Source organism: Copadichromis virginalis, linkage group LG17 (genome assembly GCF_057382275.1).
Source record: "Copadichromis virginalis isolate Kocher_CV1m ecotype Utaka linkage group LG17, C_Virginalis_male_GT1.1, whole genome shotgun sequence".
Taxonomy (NCBI): Eukaryota; Metazoa; Chordata; class Actinopteri; order Cichliformes; family Cichlidae; genus Copadichromis; species Copadichromis virginalis.
The window spans coordinates 34,862,692-34,883,572 of NC_140634.1; the positions used below are offsets into that span (position 1 = coordinate 34,862,692).

The following is a 20,881-nucleotide window of genomic DNA, read 5'->3' on the forward strand; positions in this document are numbered from 1 at the left end:
AACTCAGGGAACGTGCCAGCTTCAGTGCATAAAGAGGGAAACACATCATCATGTAGCAATTTCAAATATCCAGCAACCTTGAGGTTTCCATTGATGAAGAATGGACCCACTATCGTTGTACCCCATATACCACACCAAACCATCACTTTTGTTGTTCCAACAGTCTTGGAGGGATCCATCCAATGTGGGTTAGTGTCAAACCAATAGCGGTGGTTTTGTTTGTTAACTTCACCATTCACATAAAAGTTTGCCTCATCACTGAACAAAATCTTCTGCGTGAACTGAGGGTCCTGTTCCAATTTTTGTTTTGCCCATTCTGCAAATTCTGTGCGCCGATCTGGAGTTTGTCCCCTCACATATACTAATGTGCCACAAACAGGACTTTAATATCACCAACCATTCCCGTTTTATTACGGTGTATCCATATAAATGGCCCACCCTGTGCTTACTCACTTTACTTTAAGCACGTCTTTTATCCTGTCTTCCTCTTCTCACCCTAACCGGGCCTGGCAGTTCTGGAGGTTTCTTCCTGTTAAAAGGGAGTTTTTCCTTCCCACTGTTGCCAAAGTACTTGTTCATATGATTGTTGGGTTTTTCTCTGTATGTATTATTGTAGGGTCTACCTTACAATATAAAGCACCTCGAGGCGACTGTTGTTGTGATTTGGCGCTGTATAAATAAAATTGAATTGAATTAAAAGTCAAAATTTATACATAATACCTCAGAATTTGATTTACCAACAATGAAGAAAAAAATGAAATAAGTCACAGAAACAACCTTCCACCATAAAGAGTTTGGTGTATGTTCTGAAGTGCTCATGGCTTCATTTAGAAAGTGATGTTAAATAGATTAGTTTATTTCAGACTACAACACATTTAACATCAACAGCATGTTTACACATATATATAAAAGATAAAATGTTTCATTATGACCCACAACAACTTCGCAATGCTACATCGCGGTTCAGAGTCCAAGTACAGAAAAATAAGGTGATCAGCTCCTCTTTTTGAGGCCTGCAAATACACACGTCCCTTACACCGAGGTTAAGGCAGTCTTGTTATATTTCCAAAACACAACACAAGCTAATTAACAGATTATTTTGTTTGTATTGGAAATATAAAGTACTGGCTGTTAGCACATTTTTCTCCTTGAGATTTAGTTTTACATAATGGCAGGATTTGTACATAAACATGTACTCTGTAACACTGAAAATCTGAATTAAAAGGAAAAAAAGTGAGCTATCACGCTGTGTTGGCTTTTAACAGCAGGGCAGAGGATGAATAAAAAAATGACACATCAAATAACAGATTATTGCCTGCGGGAGAAGTAAGGCTAATTATCTGTTATGTGTTGGAGGCAGAAGCTGTGTCCAAAACAGGAGAAACCTGAACTCGTGCAGCAAGTAACGATGACACTTGATCAGTTCTCTGCGAGTTGTCAAGGTAGTCAAAGCAAACGTGCCACAAGTACGCAGTAACAGAACAAGAAAATGACATAAACCACATCCAGAGGGCCCTAATCTGTTATGTTCACAGGCATAGTTATCCTCAGTGCACACATGAGGTCAGCAGTCATACCCAGGTATATTTTTGATATGTGTACATAAATAATATGCACAGCCTGCTTCAGATTCACTTTTCTTCACATGTGTAAAAGCTGGCATCCAAGGCACTCAGCTCCAAGACATTCTGGTGCTGCTGGTCAACCAAATTAACCCTTTAATGATACCTCTGCACATCTATGGTTAAAAAAAAACGCTCCCTTTCCACTGTGCGACCTCTTAATGAAGTGGAAGCAGTCACTTTCCCAACAAAAGCTGCCTCCCCCCTCCTTAAAAAAAGATTTTTGTTTTGCTCCGGTTTGTGCAGCAGCCTCAGAAGCTGCATTGCTGTTCCTTCCTGTACATTCATATGCATTTCTCAGTTCATATACTCAGTACATGTCTCTGTATATTTCTTGCAGCAGCGGGTGCAGGGAAGTATCCTCTGTCGTCTTGATTTCTTGCACCAGCTGAGCATGCTCAGTGACCAGCTCCCGGAGGTCAGCCAACTTCTGCAGCAGCCTGGGGAAAAGGAAGGTGTCATCTGGGTGATTGGCCAGCAGGTGGAGCCGCAGCGCCTGAACAATGCTTTCCTGCAACTGCTCTACTACAGGTACGTCTACCAGGCCTGGACGATCTTTGGGAGCAGTGGGGGAGGACAAGATAATGAAGAAGGAAAATTCAAATATGTCTTTTTCTCTTTTAAATTATTATTCTACCACCTATTATCGGCCTTTTACCTCCACAGCAGATAATAGCAGCCACAAAAAGAGCTAGGTCGCTGTCGTCCAGCTCCAGAGAGTTGAAGCGTGTGGCAAACTGGAATTTGGGCTCCATCATGTCACTGAATGGTCGGCGGAGACTCTTGAGGAACTCACGGGTGATAAAGCCTCCACCACGGGCCACCAGGAGGCCGTCCTTGTTCATGCACGAGGCCAAGAGTGTGAAGAGGGCTTCGTAAACACCGTACTTCAAGAGAGTCACCTAAAAGGTAAATAGAAAAGCAATAGCATGTGAACACTCATCTGCTCTTCCTTCCACTTCTTACCATAGAAGGCAACCTGAAACCCACCTGATCATTCAAATCCAGACTCTGGAAACCCGGCATAGCCTTGGCAAATTCCGTTAGCTCTGTCACAGTCTCCACTGAGGTGCTCTGGCAGCAGTGGAAGAGCCTGGCTTCGGCCTCCCTCTGCCGAAGCTCCCCGCACGACACAGCTGGACTCACTTGTCCGAGGACGCTGTCAGACTCCGGATAGTTGCTGTTTGTCATATGGACCGCTAACGTTCTCTCCGCCAGCTGGAACGTCTCCATGTCGTGGATGATGAGAGGCTGCTGGGAAATACAGAATCTGTCGGTGAGGCAGAGGGCAGAGATATAGAGCAGAGAATATTCTCAAACTTTATTTTCCACTTTACCGGCTTGCTAGTTTTTCCAGTGAGTATGAGCCGTGCTTTTGCCTTGTTCATGTTGAAGTTCTTCATGTAGGCATCATGGATCTGCCTGACCAGAAACTTGTGGTCAGACATTAAGGGACTTTCCACATCTTTCTCAACCATCTTGCTTTCCTCCTTCAGCTTCAGTTTTTCTGCCTGGGGCATACGACCAAACCGGATGGCTGGTACATAAAACACTGGTCATTAGAAATTGCCACAGGACTTTCTTTTTTTCCCCCCCTCACATTGCACAATAAATTGACATATGGAGCCATAAGGCTTATGCTGCCTCAGCAAATATTCAAGGATTCAAGGATTCAAATATGCACTAGTACCCTAAAAAAGAAAGAAAGAAAGAAAGAAAGAAAGAAAGAAAGAAAGAAAGAAAATCACGTACAACAGATCTGGTACATCCTGTTCTATTTCTATTCTTCTGAGGCATGCCATGTTCCTCTCATGTTTCTGATGCTGCTAGTGGGAGGTCATCACAACAAACTCAGTGACCCTCCAGCATTCACTGCAGACGACGGGCCAGATGTCACAGCAAAAGCATTTTGACTGAAGTAGAGCTAAATTACCGAGGAACGACAACCTGCTGATGTTTTAAAGAGCACATGTTGAGACTGAGGATGTTCAGACTCTTATTGGCAGTTCACGGTGCATCGGGCTAATCACCCTCAAGTTCTTTCACTGCGATGTTTCAGCAGTGCTTTGATCAGAGTAATTTGTTACATACTTGCAACCTTAGTTCCACATATGGGGAAAAGATGTATGATACCAGTTTTTCCATATCAACAGATGTCGGAGAGGTAGAATCACAATTTTACCCTTTTGGTTAGCTTATAATAGCTAGCTTATGGTAGCTAATGCTCGCAAACTTAGCCTGACCTTTAAGTTTATCACTGGTTGCTTGAGCTTGTTCTCAGATTATATGTTTTACTGTTTACTCTAATCCTGTAACTGTGACTACACTGGCTGATATTTTGCAAACTTTCAACTTTTTCCATTACCGTTGTGGGACATGCCCACAGAGAGGCACTTGTGGAATCTGCAGTACTGGCACTTGTTTCGGTTCTTCTTTTGGATTTTGCAGTTCCGCTCACACTTATCATACTCCAGCTTCAGCCTGATGGTCCTCCTAAAGAAACCCTGATGTGACAGACAGAACAAAAAGACGTTATCACTTAGCTTTCTCAGTGGTCGTCGTTCAACCACACTGCATAAGCAAAAAATGCACAATATATCCATATTTTCTTACCAGATTTCATTTGTACTCTGCAAACACATTTTGCACCACCTTTGTACAAACTCTGTTTTTGTCTTATATACTCTATTTCCATGTATGCTTGCACACGTTTCATTATACTGCAGCAGTCTGTTTCCCACTTTACAAGAAAGATTTAAAGAAATATGGCTCAAGACTTGCATAGTATTGCATGTGCAAAGTACATTAATACGCACATATTAGTGAATGGGATCCAGTGCCTTTGCATTAGCACCCTGCTCAGAGTCATGAACAAAACAGTTAACAGTTTGCATATTTTATGCATTTTTGTATTAAATGTGCACCTTTTAAGCTCTGGCAAGATCAATGTTAATATCTTTGGATTGCATTTGAGGGAAATTACACCTGTTCTTAAAGGAAAGGATCTCTAAAGATGTGCAGTAGATTTGACCTTTTTTTTTGAAGAACATCTCTTTTTGGAGGAGACGTTATAGCCCTCAGATAAGGCAAGGCGCGTGATATTCTAATGCATACTCCACTTACATCAGTAAAATTTCCAACAGGCCAAATGGTCATTAAAGACATCATCTTACACCTGGCTGAATTTATGCTGAATAGCAGCTATTTTATAATTTTATTAGTTTTATTATGCGTCATACGCCACTTTTGTGTCAATTTTAAGCAAAAGAATCTCTTTTGTGTGGGTGGAATCAGCCAATAGAAAGCACTGAAGGCCATATTACAGTCATCAGAAATGCATTACATAACATTACAGAGCTGCAGAAGGAGGAAAAACAGATGTGTGTGTTTATGCCATACATGTCCCTGCATGTTTGTGTTTGGAAAAACAGACACAACCAGAGGCCAGTACTGTGCTGCGATATCTTAGCCAGGAGGCGAGCAGCAAGGCTGACAACATAAACAAAGAGAACGATTGTGCAACGCTTAGGAGCAAAAGTCTCTCTCATTTTTTCAATTTTCTATCACTAAAGGCTTTTCCTGACTCTAATAATATCTCCTTTGCTCTAATGTTTCAGGCCCATTATCACCACAGACTTAAACCCTGGTAGGGCAACATCACAGCGCGTTCACAGTCCCACTGCTCGGTGCGCCTCTCTTTGAAGCGAGGTGCTGAAAATACTCCACAGAGCCCATCCAGCATGGTAACCGCGAACTGTGACTGTGACATATCAGAAGCAAGATTACTGCAGTCAGAGAGTTTAGAAGCAGTGCCGTCAGAGCACGCCCCGTCACATATGCAGTGTCCAACAGTTCAAGGTCATCACGTCCCTGCGTCAGCAGCTGCTGTGTGACACGGTGATAGGTGTCATGCCAACGCTGGCAGCCGCTCTGACAGCAAGACTGTGGTGATGAATGAGACGTGTGTCGTAAAACAGAGCCCCCGTGGGCAGCTACAGAGTTAGACAGCAATAGATTATCCACCAGATGCACTTTTTTAGCATTAGAGCCAGCACAGTGATCAACCGTCATTGGTTTTTATCAGAAAACCCCCCCAACCTATGTGCAGATGCAGAAGTAGAGACATGTTTATCGCATTTCCAATCAGTGGCAATGTCGTGGAAAAGCGAAAGATCTTTATTAAAGAGAAGCAAAGCATGAGACGTCAACAGGGAGAAAGGGTCAGAGTTTAAAAACTCATGCAAAAGTAGCAAATAAATCTCAGATTAGCAGCAACAACCTGCGGCCAGCTGTGAGGGTGCAATGATCTCATGTGACTGCACAAACAACGCAGCGACCGTCCTCTATGGTTTTTAACACGTGCGCTGGTTACTGAGGCCAGCGGTCTCACTTACCCAATGTCCAAAAACATAGATAAAGGAAAAATGAAAGCAGCAAAAACTACATTTTACTAATCATCAAATCCCAAAAGGGAATATTTAGCAAAGTAGAGCAGTCCACTGTGTCAGTAGCTGCTCTGTGTGTTTATAAATGTGCGTGTGTGTATTAATGTCATTGACTTTGGCTCTGTGCCAACCAGGACAGAGGTGACAGGCCTAGCCGTCATGTCCTCTACCCCACATGACTCGGCTGTGTGTCTCAGAAAGTTTCCACTGGTCTCCAGGTCAGGCGCCTCTGCGCTGCCAGGCTTCTGTACGTGTTTTGGTGCTGCGTGCGTTCAGGCATGCACGTCATCTTTTTTTAAACTTTTAGCTGTGCCATTCAAAAGAACCGTGAGGTGAACTGTGTTTTCATTAAGTTAATATCTTTGCGCTCCTTTAATCGCCTTTCTCGCGCCAAAGTACGCCTGCATGATGCAGTCGATGTGCTCCAGCTGGCTACACGATCCCTGTTTAAGTCCCATGTTTCTTACCTTGCAGCCTTCGCATGCGTGCACCCCGTAGTGGAAGCCCGAAGCTTTGTCAGAGCACACCCGGCACTCGAGGTTGAGGGTGCTGCCGCTCTCATCTTGGCCAGCCGCTGCTCCGCACACTCCTGATGATGGACTCGAGGCTGGGGTCAAGGTCTCTACAGCAGAAAAGATAAAAAAGACAAGAGGTTACAAGTTTTAACATTTGGCATGATTAAGGATCCTGCCCCTGATTCTTTCCACCAAGTTTCTTACCTGTCTCTCTGTACACCAGTGGCACCGATGGGTTGAAGTTGGGGTAGCACTTATGTGAGTAAATATATGTTTTTAAAATTGGGGTCTTTGGGTCAAGCCAGATCTAATAATGAGCTTCTAATATTGTCATTTAAAGCCATATTAGGCTCCAAATCTTGACCAAAACAGCAAGGTAGACCAGAGCCCTACAGAAGGTGTTAGATAGCTTTTTAATTCTCTGAGGCATATGTTCTTGGAAACCAATCTCAACTGGTGATGAAGGTACCCCTCATACTCACCCAGTGCGACAGAGCTGTTGGACTCCGAACCAGTGCTCTGGTACTCTGGAAAATCAAACCCCAGAGCATCATCTCCTATAGACTGGGAGATATCACGAAGATCCTCCATCAGGTCTCCACATAGTGGACTTCCCAGGAGGGAATCCCCCAGTGGGGATGGGGGGCTGTAGTGATCCCCTGCCATGGTAGAGATCAGGGATTCAAACCCTCACTCACCAGACTGTAAAAAAAAAAAAGAGAGAGAGATTTTGGATGAGGAAAATGAAGTCTGTGAGTGTGAAAGCACACCTCTGCTAATGTTTGGACAAACTCCTTTTAAACATCAAACTGATCGTATTGACCATCTCCATCATGTTTATTTTGAAACTTGATGTGATGAGCGAAGGTTGGATGGAACTAGGAAATTAAGAGCCACTGCACATTTATAAGGTATAAGATATATGATAAAGTTTAGCGTACTTTGCAAGAGTCTATCAGGACTATAATGTACAAAATTAATATCATATTGTATTAAATAAGACATGCAACTAGTGACTGAGAACATTAGCAGATCAGGAAAGTGTTTATTAAGGTCACAGAACAAGTGAGCAGTATGGTAGTTTTCTCATTAACTTCTATGCAACTTGACATCTTTGTGCAGCTAGAAGTCCCCATCCCCTTTCTGGCCATCAGATTTTATGCATTGGCTTAACTTTTCATACAGTTATGCAATTTGCTAGATAAGCGATGGATGACTGGTTGGTTGATGGACAGATGGACAAGTTCAGGCAGTGTGTTTTCACATGAAGACTACTAAAGCGCTGATATATGAAGCATTTCTCATCTCATCTTACAATACACAAACAGCGGTGAGTGCATCCCGAGGTTTATCCACTGGACACCCTCTCAGGGACTCAACAGTGGGTCACAAATGAAACATTTACCACATTCTTACAAAACATCATAATATGACTCCACAGGAGGCACCAAGCAAGCAGCAAATATTAAAACAGAAAATGAAATGCATGTTTATTGTCAAACATGTGAGACGACCGTCTGAAAAATGCAAATGAAGCACTGTCTTTCACTCCACCGGGGTCCTAATGCCATAAGAAAAATTCTATTAAGTTAGTATTGTGAGGACTATGTTCGTAAGTGAACCGTGCCTTGTGAATCAACAGCAGCACATTATCCTAAATGACTTATTTTCACACGTTTAATCCCGATCTGTTCAGCCAAAGTATTCACACATACAGCTAAATTCAAAGCCTTTCACTCTGATATATGAACCTGCACGGAGCATATAGTGTCTATTATATACACTGTTTACACTATGTGAATAGCTTTTAGGTCTACGGCACACAATTTAAAGTCACTTTTGTCTCTTGAGAATTAAAATCAAGACAGAAGTAAACAGTCGACCTGTCTCTTCTTCTGCACGTCTGCTTTCAAGAGTGGATCTCGCTGCGTGTTGTGTGGGTGGGTGTTTGCTGGAGCTCCCAGCTGCTCACAGCGGGGTAAAGGACATCTGTTTGAACCATCACGCAACACAACAACACCACGGCCAATGTTCGTGTTCTGTAAGGTGCTCTCTCCAACCTCCAGTAATTTATAACAGCAGATGTTACTGCAGACTTTCTTGATAAGCAGATTAGAACCATCCAAAGCATTTTTTGGATGCGAAACCTAATAAGGAGGTGACCACAGACGCACAGTTTGTAGGATAAAGGCAGAAAAACAAGTCTTCCCTGCAGACAGGCGTTTCAGATTGATGGTCTGCTTTCCTAACCCTCTTAAAATGCAACTCATTCATTTTTTACAGTATTGCGTTACCATTTTACCTGTGTTTTAATTACATCAAATCTGCCGAAATTGCGATGCACAATCTCAGCTTGCACAGTTGCACACATCTGTAAGACACGCATGAAAAAAACCCAAGTGTGACTGTACAACTTTTGCTGTCTAAGCTACTTTAAACTTAAAGCATGCACTATGACAAAAAAGGGGTTGAAAAAAGTTGATAAAATCCTGTCTGTGTTAGGAAACATGCCCTCTGTGAACTCCTGAGCACCATCAGCAAGGATTATATTGATCCGAGCATGCGTCTGTATGTTTATCTAGTCTTTGTGTTGCAGCATTTAGGGGACAGGTCGTGACAGGACTCTGACACCATGCAGGTAAATAAGTACGAGTGTGCAAACAGATGTGTGCCGGCACCTGCAGCACGCCATCAACTGCACCATACAGAGTGTATTATACCTGTGTCTAAAGACTTTTTTAACAAAACACAGCAAACTTTTTGGGCAGTCATTGACAAACTTGCTGACCAACTGGTTTGTTAAACTGCTTTGATGCAGAGCGTGTGCCCGCTGATAAATTTGTTGCCCCTGGGTGCTCAAAGAGATTTCTTCATCAAAGGGTCGATTGAGCAACTCCTGTACATTCTGCAACAATACACAGCAGATAAACCACAGATCAACGAGTTAAAGTCCAGCCATGATACTCATTTCCACATATTGTTATTTTTCTTGGAGTCTAGAGTCCAACACACACACACACACACACACACACACACACACACACACGTATAAAATTCACAGTTTGAAATAGTAGTTAATAATATTACACTAGGTGTTCATGCAAGCCCTCAGTTCACCCAGTGATTGGTTTTGCTCCTCTCCTTTTCTAATCACCCCCACGCTTTTTTTGATTTTTTTGATTGGCTGCCCCTCACAAACAGGAGGTTATGTGCTAACACTGACATCAGACTGAATTTAAAAAAAAAAATGAAGCTACCCTTCCATGCCACCTCCATATCCACCACTGTAACAGTGGATAAGAGATAAATTAAAAAGGCATACTACACGCTGCTTAATGAATTGTTAAATCGAAGGGATGTTGCAGAGGGTATGGCGATTTGTTGGTGAAGTCTTGGAATTTGGAGAAAGGTGAAACTTTAAGGCTGTAGTTTCTAAAATGTGAGAGCTTAAATACAGCTTATTAAAAAATTTTGAACTTTATTATCATTTGTTATGGATTAGTTGGATGTCACAGTATTTTGATGGTTTCATCATGCCTGTAACTCTGGCCTGTCTCATTCATGTATTAAAGCCAGTACAAGGTGACAGCAAAGTTAATTGACTATATTTCCGTTTGAGTCCAGCCCATGCTTCCCCTCTACCTCAGAGGACATTGTGTTTTAACTCCCAGAGGAACTTTGATCCCAGACCTTAGGGCTCTATCTTTAGGTTAAAGGAGAAGAGGAAACAGGAGCTGCAGCCAGAGACGTCGGCTGGACTCAGGAGAGAGCACGTCAGACGATACAAAGGAGCCAAAATCAAAACACAAGGCATCATATTTCTAGTCACCTGGAAAGTTGCACATCCTTTCTTAGCCTTTGTTAATTAAAAAAAAAAAAAAAGCAACAGCTCACATTTGTCAGTGCTGAATCTGGATCGGCTGTTTGGACTTTTCGAAAACAAGGTCATCCACTGGCCACAGATTGAAAAAATAAATTTAAAAATCAGGCACAGAGTAAACGTAAAAGCCACATCAGTCTTGCATCATCAAAGTATCTCTTTGCATTGCTGCACAGAGTGTGACATAGAAGCATATCTGGGGCTGCAGGGGGAAGCGTGCCTTCCAGTGTGCGTCTGCGGTTTAGTCACAACAGATGAAGACATGACTTAAAGGAAGTTTATCTAGAGCTCACTCGCAATACAGCTCACTAAAGACAAGTGTGTGTTTGTGTGTCTGTGTGTGTGCTTTAAGAGAAAAGAGATACAAAGTTAGCCACAGTGTCCACTTCACTTATACTTTCTGCGCGATTGAATAACAAAGTTTGTTGAATCAACAGGCAACTGCACAGAGAGCTTCTTACACAGTTACATAACATTATAGAAATAAATGTTGGTAAATACCTCAGCTCGGAGTCTGCTATCCGGAGCATTTCAAGCTCTCGCTGCCGGAATGGACGCCTGTGCTTTATCAGAGGAGGAGGAGGAGGAGGAGAGAGCTGCTTCGGGCCTGGGACGCTCACGGATGCGCCTGCTGATCGGCTCTGCTGCCTCCCTCCCTGCCGTCAAAAACGTCATCCTCAGCAGGAAATAACGTAGAGAGGGACCGCAACATGGCGCACACACCTCCTGACACACCTATGGTTTCAACCAATCGGAACACGAGAATTGTGTGCGGGGGGGGGGGGGTTGTTCGGTAAGACACAATCCCTTCTTGGTGGCTCGGTGCAGGATGAACCGGTGTGGCGCATTATCTCCTTTATCTGTACCCGGTGAAGGGCGACTGGATCTCTCTGCCTGGGCCTGTAAGATTAATGCCATCCGATCGCCTCCAAAACCACTTCCTGTAATTAAAACGTCAGCAGCGTCATACTATCGAGTAATAATTACGTGAATGCTCAATAAAACGACAGCTTTTCCAGTGACCTGCCCGCTGGCAGGCAGTCTGGTGATAATCTCGCTGTAAGCAGTGTGTGCTTTTCAAATATCCTGCAAGTATCAAATGGATATTTTTGTGACACTATTATGACGTATTGTACTGCAGTTAACAGTGGTCACTTTTCATCTTTAAGGACCTTACAAAATACTCAAGATGGTTGTAATTTAGTTAGTAAATATTTATATTTGCAGGCTAATTACTGTATCAGTGAGTGTGTCAAACATGAGGTTCAGGGGCCAAACTCGGCCCGCCAAAAACTCCAACCTGGCCCACTGGACAGCAGTGAAAAATGTGAAGGGACTTCTAACAGTATTTTTCTGTTTTTTCTATGTTTTCTATTTTTAATGAACAAATATCAGAATGAATTAAATGACAGAAACGTTCCTGTTTTGTTTATTATCCATAATAGGAAGATTTTTTTTTATAGTGGATCCACTGCATATATATATATATATATATATTTTTTTTTTTGAAGTATTATTACTATAGTACAGTGTGTGCAACGAGCCATTTTCAACTGTAATTTTACCAGTCTGTTACTTACAGAGTCGTGCTGACAGATTTCTTCCATTTTCAGCAGCATTTCTTTATTGTGTAGAAAAACTGAGACGTACTGTTGAAATCTGTGGCATTTAGTTCATGGTTTAACTTCTTTACACTGGCATGGAGTTCCACTGGTCTGACCCACTTACCCTCTAAAGTGGGATATATGTGGCCTACAGTGTAAAATGATTTTTGACACCCATGACTTAACCTTACAAACCCTTTAAGGCCAAGTATATAATATTTGATACATGACATGCTCGATGTAGCAAAACACATATATGCAAATTGATGACTCATTGCTTTTTTTGGTAATTTGTCTAAAGGTTCACCCCACCCACCACCAATTTAAAACATTCAAACTAGCTGAATGAACTTTTGCTTCTAATTCCAAACCTTCTCTTTCACAGCTTTTTGTTCATTAGTGTAAAACTTGCTCTATTGTAGCATTTGTGTGAAGCCACACATTTCAGGTGACAATCAGAGATATGTGTTGTGTCCAAGTATTGCTGGGAAATGACAAATAAGTCTGTCTCTTGGTGTTATGCTGCTCACAGTTAAGCAGTAAGAAAGTGAAGGTCATTTTAGTGTCAGCCTAATTTGCAGTTGCAATCCAAATAACAACTGTCTGAGTGTTTGAATGGCATTCTACCTACTAAGCCACACACTGGGATACAAATCACGGGCATCTTTCAGGTGTTTGCCTTTTATTTACACCTTAAAAAATCCCCATCTTCTTTAAAACACATTTAATAGCATGAATAAGGTAGGCGTGTGTACTTGCTTTTAAAACGGTTGCTCCAAAAAGCCTCCCTTCACAATTTAGTGCTAATGGCACTTCATACTGTGGCTACCAGCTGGTGTTTTTTATTTGATGGTGTACACTTGGAAGATTTTTGATATTTAACTGTGACCCTATGGAACACATACTTGACCTGTGGCAAAATTAACTTTATTTCAACCATAAGCACGATGTTGTGTCAGTGCTGCTGTAAGGTTACTTTAGTTGGCAGAAAGCAGCCCTCCTTTCCTGCCTGGACCTCCTACATGTAGGTCAGCAGGACACCCTCATTCTGTACCAACTCCTTAGAAATTTATAGCCCGTCTTAAAGTACATCTAACAAATTAGTGTAGACTGCGATTGTCTCCAGCAAAGCAACAACACCGCATTTAATATCTGGCGCCATCTACTGTGAAATGACGCATGACAATAGGATATTTTGGCTGTCATATTTTCCTGTGGACCTGCACAGTAAGTGTAGACGATAAAAACCCCTCATGGTGGCTCAGCGTGTTCTCCCACAAACAAATGGCAGGGTGATAATTTATGATTTTCTTTGGTTTTACCTCGGCACCTGGTCTCCCGTTCCATCTGGGATGGAAACACAAGCTCATTTTTTCTGAATACGAAATGGTTTTTAAGCAGCGAGCTACAGAATCAGCTTTGGTCAGGGATGTCGCTTGAAAACTCAAAGCAAAAGCTGCACTCCTACGTGTGGTTTCATAAAACAGCATGACTCTTGGCTGTTTGCTCTACCTTCAATTGTTTTCTGGAGTTTTACTTGCCTTTAATCTTGCACAGTATTAACATCTTAATTGGAAGAAATCCCATGCAATTGATTTTTGTTTTAAAGAACAAAAGAGAAATGATGCATGCTTTTTAGGAGACTTTTCTAGACAGATAAAAAGATACATGTTCCTCAGACACAGAGGCTTTGGGGATTAGAATTTCAGGGCATTATGAGCTCCTTAAAGGGATTAGAGACTAAAGCAGCATTTCGAAGAAAATATCCCATCTAGGGAGACTCTACTGTTGCACAGTTGTTATCAGCACAAAGATCAGACTTCAGCCATTATTTGCTCAGCAATTATTTCTTGTCCAGTCTTTATTTAATTACTGGGGGAAAAGTACAAGCAGTATTAAAACATGAATGCTAATAAAATTAAATAAATGCCTTTTTTATGCCATCTTCCCAGTGCGAGTTACAAATGTGTAAAGTGATTGTCTCTCTGAAATGCGTCGTGTGAGTGAGCGCCACTCACCCATACACATGAACCCTTGAGATCGAATGGCAGTCTTTTGTGGGCCTTTGTAAAAGAGACTGTCCCATTTTTCAGAGGCAGGGAAAATGACAAAGATGCGCGCGCTCCTGTGATGTATTGCTGCCCTCCAGGGAAGGCAGTAGGTTGTATAGTTAGCTCCTGATGGGGTAAAATCACAACCCTGAAACCACACAACCTACTACCTCACCCTGTACGAACATCATAAAGCACCCAGGCGGGTACGGAGAGGATTTGTGCGCGAGCCGCATCGCTGCATAAATGAAACTGAAAGCAACTTTGTTATTTATTATTGCAATGAGGATTGCCATGTCAGTTGAAATGTTACATGCTGCACATAAAAGGATGCACTTGCAGGAAAAGTTACATGAAAAAGCTGCAAAAGTAAAAGTGGCTAGATTTCACATTACTTCGCTAAATTTACTACACGCTGTGAGAACAAGCTTCACTGGTTACAACTTCAGACTAGCAGAACTTACCTTTTTTTTAAAAAATAATAAAAAACAACAACAACAGGCATCAATAAAAAGAGAACAATTTCCCACAAAAATCTGCATATTATTTTAGGTTAAACAAACAAACGAGTCCAAATTCAAAAGTCATGCTTCTTATCCTCTTGTGGGTACGATGATGAAGATGATGTTATTACAGCCGCTTCAGGAAAGACAGTAAGTTGTATAGTCATCTGACAGCTTGGGAATGACCCTAAAACTATACAACCTACTACCTCACCCCAAAGGACAGTTTAACTCTCGCACGGCTCTCCAGTCGCACCCAGTCGACCTGTGGGAACAGAAACTCAACGACAACTGACCTTTGTGAAATTAGGACAATACTTTAAAAAAAAAAAAAACTAACTACAGATAAGCTGTAATGGGTGGAGTTAAGTGTGTAAAATTCAACCACAATTCAATGTAATAAAACAACAGCATCACAAATGTGCCGATAAAAACCATAGCATCCAATTAAAGGCAGAAAAAACAGGTGGATCTTCATAAAGTTGATTTTGTCATCGTTCCAAAGGTCAAAGCTGAACTTCTGTGTGCTTGTACTGTTAGTGTATTGTACTGTGTGTAATGTAGGCAGCTATATTCAATGTCATGTGAAAACGGTAACGTAATTAAATGTTTAAAATTTTAAATAAAGCCAGTTCTGTAGTCTTAGCAAAACATCATCATGAAGCAGCACTTAAACTTACTTAATTCACAGATAAAACACTGCATGTCCAAAAAAGTGCTTGTTTTACATTTTAAGAAATGAAACATATATTTATTTCTGTTTTGTTCAATCCGTTTGTTTTTTTTCTAAACTTGTTAAATCCTGACCCAGCTGCCAATCTATCAGAGGTTTAACACACGCAGACACACAACAACATCTCACAATCACATCCACAGACACATTTATAATCACTATTTACCCAACTTAAGATGCACTGTGGGAGGAAAGTACCCAGAAAAACCCACACAGGCACATGGAGGACATCCATGCAGAAAGGCCCCAGCTGATCATGAGGTTCCTTATTTTTTTTTTATACATTTAAAGGAGAGGCTTAATATGCGAAATGTGTGGTAATTAAAAAACAAAACAAAACACACTCAAAACACTTCCTCTGCATGTCACTTGAGCTTGGCAGGTCATCTTCCCTGAGCAGGTCTGTGCGGTCTGTCAACTCGCCTCCTCTCAGGTTTCCTCGTCTCGATGCTGACAAACGAGAGGAGAGAGTGAGCTGCGCTTCTCTGTTCAAAGGTCAGACTTTCACTTCTTGTCTAACACAGGAGCATCAGAAAACAACAGAGCACCTATATCAGCGGGTTCACACATGTCATCCACGATGGATACAGAGAGCAATACGTGGGCCTCCTTCAGTGCCAGTGTGCAAACACACGACTGCAGGTGCTTGCATGTCTGCATGTGAATGTGTAGAGAGTGCAAGTATCCTGTGGCTGTATTATTCATGACTATCCTGTTGCATCTCTCTTTATTGCTACCTGGCAGTTTATTAGAGGAACACACACACAGTCACACCATTAAAAGTGACTCCAAAACTCTGAAGTCGTGTGTTGTGCTTCATGGTAAACCCATCTGTGTGTGTGTCGCAGGAAACCTCGCTGCAAATGAGCAGATTTGTATGTCAGAGTGTGTGTTGGCCTGAAAGGTCGAGCAGACGAGGTTGTGGTTGTTTCAGGGAGTTTCCTGAGTGAGACAGGAGAGGCTGCGGCTCTGCTGCGGTTTCCCCCTCGAATTGGGGAGCGACGGAGGGGAGGGGAGAGGCGTGAGGGCGCGAGGTGGGGGTCAAACTTATAAAAGTGAGTCACTGCCTTAACTCTTCACGTGCACGCACCAGTTTGTGGCTGTTTTATTGCAGGTCGTTTATCCCATAAATGCCACACAAATCTCTATATGAGCTACTTACTGTCCAACCCTGTGAGGTATAAGCAGGCCTGACTGTGTGTGCAGCTCTGTTTCACTTGCACTGCTAATGCGTGTATGCAGGGTATCGGGTTTACACAAGAGAGGCCCTTTTACTTAAAGGGTCATTCCAGGTAAATTATGACAAATGTATTTTCCAGTTTACTTCTGCTGAACCAACGTTTTTATGCATGTGTCACTGAGATTTCTAACCACAGTTAAATGTCTTTTGATTTTACTCAGAAATGTTACGTAAAAAAAAAATTATTAAATTATCCAGAGTGAAAAGGACGACTTTTTTTGGAATACATAGGACTGCTTTTATTAAAAGTTATTAAATACTATAAACAAGCAGAATTTTATTAATCTCTACTGGAAGTGGGTGGAGACAGAAAGCAAAGCACAAAAACGTTAACCCTAAAAACACAAGGTCAGTCAAAAATCTTCGTTTCTTTTGTAATTTTGGGTCAAAAAGCTTTTAACATTGCCCAAAAGCATTACATTAACACTTTTCTTTAGTTAATGCATTTAATTAAAATATAATTGTCTGTTAAATGTGATTAAAACATTTTTGATAACACAACTGTTTTACAGTTTGTCAAAAAAAAAAAAATTAAAACGACTAAAGAGAGGCGCAAGTGAGATCCTCGATCTAGGCATGAACTTGCAAACAACTTTCCAAAAATACATTCATCCAACATTTTGAATACACAGTGCCATAAACTGTAAAACTGTCAGGACTGAGCTTCACAATTATTTGAGATTAACCAATTCACCCTTTGAAGTGAGTGGAGCCGGTGTGTCTGGAGGGTTACAATAATCAGCAAATATAAATCAAGAGTAATTGCTTTTTTCACCGCTTGCTGTTTTTTCATTTGTAGTTTTGATTTAACGGCACGCGGTCAGCCGTGCCGCCGGAAAGCCTGAAACTGAGGTGACATAAAAAGTCGAGCCTGAACCAAACCCGTGAGTGTGTTTGTGCAGAAGAGCGCCGATCCGAAAATGTTCTAGACGTGTATGCGACTCAAAGTCGTCTTTTAATATCAGAAAAATCTTAAGTGTGAGGTGTCCTGTCGCTCTGCATGCAGTTGATCAAAACCACCAACAGGTGTCATGTCTCCCTAAGTATGCTGGGAGAGAGTGCGCAGACCCGAGGGCTCCTGTGACAATGAGGCCTTTGTGTAATTCCGGGGTGCCAGCCGGTGTGCCCTCGTGTACTGTTTCTCTCTAATCTTCATTTGACCTTTAGGCTGACGGCTCTTCTGTCCCATTTTTCCTGACTAATTTCCTTTGAGGAGATTATCTTTGAGCTGCAGCACAGACTTACCGTTTCAGATGACACGACAGACACAACGCACCGATACGAGTTTTGACAAAACGCATCACACGATGCTTACGGCCACTGGTGTGTGCTGGAGACGGTTGTGTTTGATAAACTAACAACAAACCGCGGTCGCTGAGCTGTGTGCTTATATCATGGAAAGCAGTCCCGAATGATTTTTGACTGTCCGGGCATGTACACACACAAAATAGGTGCTGCTATATACACCAAAAGTGCTACAAAAACATACACGGATTAAATAACAAGAATATAATTTTAAAGAAAATTAATAAAAATGTTAGACTAACCTTGATATCAATGTCTGGCACGGAAAAATAAAGTCACTCCCAAGTAATGACTCTGCAAATGAAAGCGAAAAACAGATAATTATAGTTACACATGTCTGTGCGTGTAGCATTGTTAAAATTTATTCACAAAACACACACATGTGCACACACACTCGGCAAGGTGTCCATGTATCGCTCAGGTCATAAACCTGCCAAGCAGTTACTTAAGTGTATCATTAAGGCTGATGTAGCATATGTTAGAGTGATCATAGCTCAGAATACTGTAGCTGAATTTAGACGGGATAACTGCATTACCATTCACTGCCAGTGCAGCTTAGATTCATCTCTCAAAAAGGTACTAACTCCAGGAAATTACTACAGGAACTTAGATTACTGTAGGTCCAGAGAAAGACAAATTAGCCTTTAGCCTTTTTTTTTGGTTTGTTTTCGGCATTTCTTTTAGGCATTCGTACGTCTTTATTTTGGTCCAATATTACTTTTTATTAAACAAAATGTGGAATTTTTTAAAGTGCTTATATTAATATTTAAATATAAACGACAGTAACTGAACAATTAGAAACAAAAACAAAAAGCAGAAAATTAAATATTATAGCTAAAATATTTTTTTATGTTAACAATTAATTTTAAATCTACATTTTAAGCCTGAAATAAATAAATAATATGGACACCATCCTCTGTTTCACTCTCTCTCTCTCTCTCTCTCTATCACACACACACACACACACACACACACACACACACACACACACACACACACACACACACACACAGTATCCTTAAAACATATTAGAGAAATAATAAACGCCAACTGTAAAGTACATTTACAAAAATGTAAAGCAATTACATATTTAAATGTTTATATACATCAGTGAATTACAAATGTATTTCTCATAAGAAAACGAAAACACAAAAAAAATTCTCAAGTCTTTTAAAAACTACACTAGAGTTATCCAACGATTAAAAAAAACAAATACAACAAAATAATTATTTTTCACTTAATAAACTAAATTGTGTACTAATATAGTAAACACACACACACACACACACACACACTCTTTCTCAAGGACTGTTTTGCTACACCTTCAGAAAATAAAAAGCTGGAATCTCCCATGAAAATCAAATTCATCTAAAACCTTCCCTGAAATAAAAACAGTTCATGAACAACATACTCTCACACACACATACACACAAACAGGGATTGAAACAAAAAGAAGTGTAACTGAAACTAAAAACAATCTGTGTGTTCTCACGTCTCATTTCTGCTTTGCTGCTATACAAATTAAGTCGTCTTCATACCAAACTGACTCCATCTATAAAACTGACACTTCCATCATATTATTTATTTATTTTTACACCACAAAGTAAGTAATTAAAGTATGTATACTTGTAGTTTTTAAAAATGGGTCATTATGCTATTTTACTATGTGTGTGCCTTTGTATTTTACTGAAATGCACCTGTGTGTATGTTTGAGGGAGACTGTGTGGCCAACTGTAGTGCATTGTGTGTGTGTGTGTGTGTGTGTGTGTGTGTGTGTGTGTGTGTGTGTGTGTGTGTGTGTGTGTGTGTGTGTGTGTGAATGCTCAGAGGAGGAGGCTGTGCCCTGCACTCCTTGGGAGAGGCGTGGGAACCCCATTCATCTTAGGAGCCAGGGTTCATTGTGGGGTACACAGCATCGAATGTGTCTGGTTGTTTGCCTGTGTGTGTGTGTGTGTGTGTGTGTGTGTGTGTGTGTACACGCGCGCACGCAAGATGTTGTGTGATGGTCTTTATATTCGCTTTCTGAATGTCGTTTACTTTTCTAATGTTTTGTAATGACAACATTTCGATTACAAGCTTTCGATGTTATATTCACATTTACAGTAAATATTTAAACAAAAAATATTTACTTGCTTATAGGAATCACGGCAGGAACAATTAATGGCTCTTCAAACATAGGAAAACAATGTGCGCTGCATTAAATCGCTCAAAAAACTACAATTTACTGCCAGATTTGCAAGGGAAAAAAGTAACGCTTATCAATTTCAAAAGCTGGCCAGGATTGCTTCCTTCATTTTCCCCAGATGAAATATTATTTACAGACTTGGCAATATCTTGTGGACATGTACTGTACAACGTACGATGTGCGATGAAATAAAAAGACCTAATAAATGAGGAGTTTTGCGTATACAAAAAGCGAAAGAAAATCGCTAGAAAAATATTTTGATATGTTTCCAAACGGTGATCGATAGTTTTCAAGGCGCTAAAAACATTCTGAAGCGGGCTTCTCTCTATTTAGACAGGACAGCGGATTCCACTGCTTCCTCACACAAATATATTGGATTGTACTGTGTTTCTAGGAAATGTGTGTTCATTAGAGTTAAACAGATAATGTAGGAAGGTAAAAACAAACAAAAAGTCAGAGCAGAAATGAGAAGACAGCCATATCCTGTATCTGACTCCTGCAGTTTTCACTGCTACACCTAAAGAGTAAATGTGTCTAAATGCTGCTATATAACTCCTAATTTCACCTGACTGAGGGTCTGAAGAACAGGGATTGGATGCACTAAAGCGACGTCAGGATTTCCTGTCAGTGTGACAGTGATGGAGGAGTTTAAGCCAGGCTCAGTAGTGTGAGAGTGGCGGTTGAATAGGCCTGTCAAACGTAGGATGTAGGTGGGATGACTAGAGCTATCTGTGATGACTCACGCTGCCTCCACTCCTACCTTTTGGTCATGGTCGACTCTGATGTGCTGAGGTGTTC

General features: G+C 41.1%; 2 protein-coding genes across 4 annotated transcripts in view; both read right to left on the reverse strand.

The window, feature by feature from the left end:
* Window positions 1-835: 835 nt before the first annotated feature.
* On the reverse strand, window positions 836-11,928 carry LOC146689808 (peroxisome proliferator-activated receptor alpha-like). Of its 3 annotated transcripts, none has more exons than XM_085437662.1 (8): window positions 10,964-11,928; window positions 7,065-7,284; window positions 6,535-6,689; window positions 3,988-4,126; window positions 2,960-3,159; window positions 2,613-2,876; window positions 2,281-2,524; window positions 836-2,177 (listed from the first exon to the last, which is right to left on the reverse strand). In XM_085437662.1, the coding sequence occupies exons 2-8, from the start codon at window positions 7,246-7,248 to the stop codon at window positions 1,933-1,935; spliced, it is 1,431 nt and encodes a 476-aa protein (XP_085293788.1). In that variant the 5' UTR covers window positions 7,249-7,284; window positions 10,964-11,928; the 3' UTR covers window positions 836-1,932. The 3 variants fall into 3 exon arrangements, with proteins under 3 accessions (XP_085293788.1, XP_085293789.1, XP_085293790.1); XM_085437663.1 differs by having other exon boundaries at window positions 2,613-2,873; window positions 10,964-11,925; XM_085437664.1 differs by lacking the exon at window positions 10,964-11,928 and adding an exon at window positions 6,787-6,835 and having other exon boundaries at window positions 7,065-7,208.
* A 1,966-nt stretch (window positions 11,929-13,894) lies between these two features.
* atxn10 (ataxin 10) overlaps window positions 13,895-20,881 on the reverse strand; it is a 78,744-nt gene continuing 71,757 nt past the window's right edge. Inside the window, exons 14-15 of the mRNA XM_085437659.1 lie at window positions 18,141-18,192; window positions 13,895-15,803 (exon numbers count right to left, since the gene is read on the reverse strand). Coding sequence (XP_085293785.1) covers window positions 18,174-18,192 — 19 coding nt within the window. The 3' untranslated portion in view covers window positions 13,895-15,803; window positions 18,141-18,173. The remainder of the gene's footprint in view (window positions 15,804-18,140; window positions 18,193-20,881) is intronic.

What these genes read in the sequence shown, in the direction of transcription:
- LOC146689808 (XM_085437662.1), bottom strand. Translation starts at nt 7,248, where the DNA reads ATGGCAGGGGATCACTACAGCCCCCCATCCCCACTGGGGGATTCCCTC. An exon ending in CAACAGCTCTGTCGCACTGG is followed by an intron (nt 6,690 to 7,064) that starts GTGAGTATGAGG and finishes TTTCTGCTGTAG; the next exon opens with AGACCTTGACCCCAGCCTCG. An exon ending in ACGCATGCGAAGGCTGCAAG is followed by an intron (nt 4,127 to 6,534) that starts GTAAGAAACATG and finishes CTGTCACATCAG; the next exon opens with GGTTTCTTTAGGAGGACCAT.